Source organism: Physcomitrium patens, chromosome 4 (assembly GCF_059467195.1).
Source record: "Physcomitrium patens ecotype Gransden chromosome 4, ASM5946719v1, whole genome shotgun sequence".
In the NCBI taxonomy this organism is placed as follows: domain Eukaryota; kingdom Viridiplantae; phylum Streptophyta; class Bryopsida; order Funariales; family Funariaceae; genus Physcomitrium; species Physcomitrium patens.
This window is the reverse complement of record NC_143413.1, coordinates 20285189-20292449: the sequence shown is the minus strand read 5'-3', so window position 1 is coordinate 20292449 and position 7261 is coordinate 20285189. Positions and strand designations below refer to the sequence as shown.

General features: G+C 37.0%; 1 protein-coding gene across 1 annotated transcript; it reads right to left on the bottom strand.

Annotated features, from left to right (window-relative positions):
* Positions 1–657: 657 nt before the first annotated feature.
* Positions 658–4743, bottom strand: LOC112280774 (signal peptide peptidase 2). Its single transcript, XM_024516588.3, has 9 exons — positions 3872–4743; positions 3536–3666; positions 2802–3037; positions 2510–2590; positions 2223–2334; positions 1952–2051; positions 1732–1788; positions 1177–1387; positions 658–1001 (listed from the first exon to the last, which is right to left on the bottom strand). The coding sequence occupies exons 1-9, from the start codon at positions 4277–4279 to the stop codon at positions 832–834; spliced, it is 1506 nt and encodes a 501-aa protein (XP_024372356.1). The 5' UTR covers positions 4280–4743; the 3' UTR covers positions 658–831.
* Between the last annotated feature and the right edge of the window lie 2518 nt (positions 4744–7261).

The window sequence follows — 7261 nt, the reverse complement described above, 5'->3', positions numbered from 1 at the left end:
TTTTATTCTTTCTTCGTTCACAAATAAGGTCAAAAGATAGAATTATAATTAATAAGTTATTACTCAAGAAGGCTACAAAACTTATAGGTTTATTTTCAATATAAGTTGCATACAATTAAGAAAATGTGGACAAGTATTAATGCTTTAAGATTTCCAATTGATGGTTGGAGAAATTCAAAAAGAGACATGAAATTGCATATGGTCAATTTTATACACATGAATTTTTTTTAATTTTATGATCATTTGAATGTATAGTGATTCAATAATGATATAATATCAATATTTAAATAAATAAATCATAATTGTATCATGCCATGTAAATATATTTTGGTATTGAGTTTTTTGTTGGATATATGCTATTTACATGTTAAGAATAGAGATGCTTCAAGCATTGGAGTATTACAAGCTTCAAGCCATCTACTAATTCTTTTATCAAATTATAGACCAAAAGATGTTTATGCTATGGAAGAGGAAAATGTTTCAAGATGACATTTGATCATTTTCAAGAGCACATCAACATGGAAGAGGAAAATGTTTCAATTATACAAAAAAAAACTTGTTTACCAAACCTGTCATATTCGAGAGGGACAACAGTAATAGTCATTCTCAAATGCTATTGGCACCATGCAATGTAGTCGCTAGACTTGGAATCCCACATTTAGTTTTCAGACAAGAAAGGGAAGTTCTCTTACTGTCTTTTATCAATCATTGTTTCGGGAGTCGAAAGAGCAACAAATTGCCTGCTCTATTTGCAATAAGCCAGCAGTATTGTGAACAAGAAGCTCTGCTTTGTACTCACAGGAAAAGGATGGATCACCCAACCAGGACCTTTCATTCCAGTGTGTCATCGCCTTTAACAGCTATCGGCAAAAACTCCTCCTTATAGTCTAGCAACAGGGACGCCTCAGACCTTGAAGCCGCAACGATGAACACACCGAAAAGAAGAGATGGGACCAGATAGAGCAGCGCTGGTTGTGCAGCACCGGAGACCGTGTTTGCCACTGCAATCGTCAAGTCAGACTGTGAAACACAGACAGTACCGCTAAACTGACATACAAGATGGTGTAACACATGCACTTACAGCAGTTTCTGCAGAGGAAATGTGGGTGATATGCTTTGTATGAGCAAAAAGGACGAGAGGGAAATTGTACCAACGTTGGTGCACTGATCGCTTACCAACGGTGACAGTCAGCCCAAAAATGTATGAGGCGATGCATGTAATGAAGTATGTTTTGTCGGCTGGCAATTTCTGGGAGTCGGCTGTCTTATCTGCTCCGGAGAGTCCCTTGGATCGAGAGCGGTCGAACCGTAGCATCAAAGCTATCAGTAGCCCGGGTGCAGCAATGTCTCCCAGCCCTAATATAGAGTAAGGGTTGGCGGCGTTTGCCTGTCCAGATTGCATCCAGTATGACGAACCTTAGTTTGTAATTAGAATAAAATAACATGCTTGCAAAGTTAATCGGTTCTTTGTCCAGCATCAGAGGTTTTGACTACTGAAATTTTCGACCAATTACTCAAGTAGAGTCGTGCAAGGATAATCCTAAGAAAATTGTTGGATTCATGACTTCATTTGTGTGCGAGCAGATGGAGATGGAGGGTCTGGATTGTTATGCTAAGTCGCAGTTGGCTCCCGATGGCCTAAACCTCAGCTATAAGCTCTCTAGATCTGAAATTCAAGGCACTGACAAGCTTATTGAAAACGAAAAGACTGTGCATAAACACAGATCTTACATTTAACTGTGGGAAAATTAATTTCATGGGTCCGTCGAAAACTGGCGATGTTGCAACCTGCACAATGACATTCATTGAAGAGAAGTGTTGAATACTCCATGTAGTATACCACATATCGGTTGTGAAACGATAAACTGGCAGAGAGAAATCGCGTCGATTCGCGAGATCTTCATGATGATGAGAATCTATACGAGGTGTATGAAAGTAAGAAGGCACTTACGGTCACCATAACATTGTCGCCAAATACATGCGAGGAGCCAAAGACCCAGAAGACATCATACAGAAGCAGCCCCGAAAGCATGGTAGCTGCTGTCGCAAAACTGTTAAAAAGAAAAGCGCGATTTTGTTACAGCAATTGACAACACCTTTTTAATGTGAAATCAAGTATAAGAATAAGAGGAGCGGTTTGCATAGCATTACGAGTAACCATTACGACCAAAGTCAAAGTTGAAGTTTTTAAGACCATTATGCTTATGAAGCAAGGCATTTACCTCCCAAGAGACAAAAGCTGTAGTAGTTCAGTTACAATACAAACGGCTATGAAGTTGTTCAGAGTGAATGGAGCGCCCGATTGTTTACTCGCGATAGCCGCCGCAATACCCACTGTTCGAACCATACCGTCAATCACTCACTAATCAACTTCAGTATGCGAATCCCAACATATAAGTCGTCAGAATTCTGTCAGTGTAATTTGATACTGCGAGAGACAAAATATGAACTCCACCTTATCAGCTTTTCTTGCAAAGAGCTAGAAATCCTAGAAGTGTAGGAGAGTTACCAGCGGTAGCCAATATGTCAGCAGGAGTAAGCGTTAAATGAACAGCTTCGCCGTCATCCTCAACCAACCACTTTGGAAAATCTGCCACTCCAAAGCACGTCCATCAGAAGATGCATTTTTGGGTCATGCCCTGCAGAGGCTGACAAACCATTAGTATTCAGATGTCACTTTCGTATCTGAGCATCTCTCCTCCAAATGTACATCGTACTGCACTACATCACCCACTATGTTTCACGAGGATTGACGTAAGGTCTATGGACACATTTCGAATGCGTAATGCCCAGGTCCATACCTATACGCCAAGATACATTTTCAGCGTTTGGCAGAATGGAGCGAAGTGGCGGTGCAAGATTACTTGCAACAGCCACGACACCAGCCACACCGAGATAAGCAGAGATGAAAGTGCGGATGTCGAGATTGGGGAAAAACCGTAGCAACGTATAGAATCCAAAGAGGGATATTGAGGCAAAGAGGGGAGCTGCAAGTCCTTGCTTGAAAGTGACACTTTGTGGAGGGTTTTTCCCTAAACTGCAATGACCAGCACATAGTATCACAAAGTTTATCAAACAAAACTAGGGGCAAAGTTATGCGTCTACATTAGGAGAGGAAAACCGGTAATGGTTGTCCGATAAAGAACAGCTGTTATGGATAGTTATACAATTATATCCGCAACATTTTCCTATTCTAATGCGCAATTCAAAGCTTTCTTACTAGCGCGCAACCTCATTACATCTAGTAACTTTTAATATGAAAATAAAAAGGTTCAGGACCATCAAGAGTGACAAACCGAAACTGGAATCCGGCCTGAGACGACATGTCTCCGCCACAGCAATTATCTTGAAATTTGTCTTGCTCATTGTCTGTACTAGATGCCTGTCTTATACACTAAAACTCATAGTCTACTACACAAATTATACCTTAACGAATGTATGAGACTGTTATCCCTCAACACTACAATTCTTACTTGTGATTTAAAGACGCCAGTTTAATACCTTACTGTACTATAAATAAAATTAAGAGGGGTACCTGCGATGACTGCCGACATATATAGTCCACACCGCGAGAAAAAGAAAGTATAATGCTCCAGACCACTGAAAATGAGTCTGGGGCAGAATTGTCCCTACCGGCACCGCTACAAGCAGAAGAGAATACGCTATCTGCATTCAAAATTTCAAATTCAAACGTCCCTGCTGATAGTGGACACACTGTCATCGCGATAAGGCAAATCATTACTTCCTCCGGCGATGCAAATAAACGCTTCGCAACCTGTTATCGAAAACCACACAAACGCTTGTACATATAACCGCAGAGGGATACACAAACCACCTACAGATTGCGAACCCTAACGCACAAGGCAATTACCAGCTCTTTGTTTGTCTTCGTCCACTGCCAACCGTCAATGTCCACATCTTTCTTCACCAACTCCACGAGGGCGTCGTTTTCATCATCTGAGGATGGCTTCAGCCCGGCTTGACATTGAATTTTAGCTCCTCTGCGCTCCGTCGACCTATAATTGCTGAAAGCAGGGACGAGAAGAGAAACCCTTCTCTTGTGCACCGAAATGTGTTTGCATTCTAGTTCAATTCTATTAAAACCTTGGTGCCTGAGCAGAGCTTTACATGAGGAAATAGTCCGCGAAACTGAGCTACCGTAGAATCGTTTAATGCTGTTGGGTTTCAGATTCTTAATGTAGACCAGTGAACTCAATTGGGGTCGTGTGGAGAGAGACCATTGCTGCAGCGCCAAGGCGTCAAATGCGAGCGACCTCATGGCTCACAACAATTGCCCCCTTTCTTATTCTCCTTTGCCAAAAACCAACCCACTTATTCCCTGTCGACCTCCAGCAACAGCTCCCAAAACAATCGCGAACTACACCCAAGCATTCGAGACAAACAACAGTCTACTCCACCAAACTCAAGCCGAATTTCGGCACTTGCTCCTCTCCAACCAATCGACTCACAAGCTAAAAAATTTGCGGAATTTGGTTGAGCCTTCGGACATGCAGAATCAAGCGCGAGGGGAACAGGTCTGGAATTCTACGACAGAGATGTGTGTGGGACGTGGATTGACAGACGGAAGCTGCGATATTGGGATGCAGCGATGGAATCGAGAGGCGTGGCAAGGGTAGCCACTGATGCGAGGCCTCATCCGAGAGCTCGCTTCTCGGGAGTGGCCCGAATTGCGCTGTCGATCTCGGATCCGATGTCGCTGAATGCATGAGAAGATTCGGGCTCCTGCGCATCGCGCCTGAATCTCCCTCAGCCCACAGGCTTGTGAATCGATGGTGGCGACGTGGGCTGCTAACATTCGCCTGCGTGCTAGGCGGCCTGCGGACACCGACTAAACTTGGCATATATCCAAACTTAGCGTGAAGCCATTTAGTGTGGAAGCATTGATGTTGATTCTACCAAGATGTCCATAGTTGGGCTTCATGTTGTGCATTACAAACTGTTAAAAAAAAACTATTGATATAGCATAAATCTGTTTTTATGTGATGGATTAATATAGTAGTGCGTGATAAAAATTTAAAATAAAATAAAATTAAATTAAATTGGTACAAGTCAAGAGACATTAAATATATTTTGGATTTTAAATCTAAAAGAAATGTTTGATTGCAACTCTTATTTTTTGTAGAGTTGTAAGAATATGTTTGTGTTGTGTAAATAATTTAATAAAGATCAATTTTATATTAATATTTTAAATTTGTGATTGTTAATTGATGAGTTTAATTAGGTGTGAACATTATTAGTAGGTTGTTAGTTGATTTAGAGTTAATTCTTCTTTTTTTATTATTATTTTTTCTTCGTTGTATTACTTTTTCAATCTAAATATATTAATAAAGATATCAAATATAAGTAAGAAGTAGATTAGAAATAATCTAGGAATAAATTATATTCAAATCTAAATTATATTTAATGTTTATAAGTTTTATAATTTCTTATGAATTAAGCTATGTGATTAGTCAATTCTTGTCAAAAAAAATGTGTTCTAAATCCAATAATGAAATTAATTTGGCCAAAAATATACTTTTAGGGCTCATTTAATGGCCAATGACCTTAATTCTAGGTTTTGATTCTTCAATCAATGAAGATTGTGGATCTTAGTTTGACTCTTTGAAATTTAAGGGTAGAGATGTAGCTGCCACTTTTAGGTCTTAGGATAAGAGTAAAAAAGCTTCCATGGCTCATTTTGTTGCATTTTCTATTCTTTTTTGATAGAAGGCAAGACTATACAATAAAAAAAATTAAAACTTTTATAATTTACTTTTGTTTCTATCTATTCACCCCTCAATACTTTATTTAAAATTTTAAAATTTTCTAAGATGATATTTCTTAATGTTTTCATTCTATAGACACGAAGATTACTTGATTAAAAGTAAGAACAAATATTTGATGGATGTTTCAATGCAAAGGAAATTGTTATTTTGCCAATTGGATGCTATAACTTTGAAGAGTAAGATCAAGAGTATGAAGACAAATTTGAAGATCGACTTGAAGTAAGTGATGTACTATCAAATTGAGTTTCTAATAAGCCTAGGCTTATTAAAAGGAGATCATTAATAAAAAAAAATAATAAAAAATAAAATTATAGGTATTGTGAGTGGATTTTTTTTCCTCACTTAAATTTGATTTAATTAGATTTTAACTTACATTAGAGCCCAATATTAATTAATGTGGAGATGCAAATCATCTATAAGATAGGAAAACCAAAATGATGTAATAATCAAGATTAATCCAACAACACAACAAGTTAGTTACACCTTTTTATGATTTAATCTTTAGCATTTGTAATTCATTTAGTTAAGTACCTTCTAAGACTTATTCCATCAAACTTAAACTTTGAAAATTATGAATTAGAATAAAATAAAATAAAATAAATGAATACCATGCTAGAGTGATAGTCTAGGGCTTTCCAAGGTGGTATTAATCATGTAAATCGGAGTTCCATATAAGAAGTTATCTACGGATGAAGTTTTTATGACAAAACTTTATGTAGAATTAGAAATTTAGTAATAAAAAGCCTTAAATATTTAAATTCAGCACTAACATGATGTTAAGATTTTTTTAAGATAAAAGATGATGGTTGGAAGATTACAAAATTAAAAATAAAAAAGTAGAAAATAAAATTAAAATTAAAGTTAGAATTAATAATTAAAAGTTAAGTAAAAGTTTAAAAGTAACAAAATTTTAAATTTGAAGGTTAAAATTAAAATTTAAAAGGTTAAGGTAAAAAGAAACAAGAAAAAATTAAAAGATTAAATTAATTTTTATTTATTTATTTTTATTTAATCCTTAAAAGATAAAAATGGATGGAAAAATAAGAATTCTAGATTAATTTCCAAAGTGAGGTAAAAGTTCTTTGAAATTATTAAATAACATAAATTAATCATAATAAGACAAATGAGTGATAATATAGCAATTTAGGTGCTAAAGGATGTGATTAGACGGTGATTAGGGAAGAAAAAGTATATCAAGTTGAGGACATTAGATCCTTGTTGTTCAAAAATTTGCTAACATTCCCACACAAATTCTATGCACTTGAAATTTTTTTGTGGTTGAGATTGACTTAGAGTTGCTCCTATCTACCAAATTTCATCGTGATCCGAGGTTTGACATCCGAGATGTGTGTTTTCAAAGCAAGGCGACTTGAGCTACCTAGGTAGCAGACCCCATTCTACTTAAAAATTTACTAAAAATCAGTTAATGGTTTAAAATTGACAAGTATAATTTCTCCTAAAATCACACTTAGTAG

Excerpts from the sequence above, each read along its gene's own strand:
- LOC112280774 (XM_024516588.3), bottom strand. The coding sequence starts at position 4,279 with ATGAGGTCGCTCGCATTTGACGCCTTGGCGCTGCAGCAATGGTCTCTC. Across the intron at positions 2,591-2,801 it reads AAATGTATCTTGGCGTATAG|ATTTTCCAAAGTGGTTGGTT; the intron begins GTATGGACCTGG and ends TTGGAGTGGCAG. Across the intron at positions 2,335-2,509 it reads TGACATATTGGCTACCGCTG|TGGGTATTGCGGCGGCTATC; the intron begins GTAACTCTCCTA and ends TGGTTCGAACAG.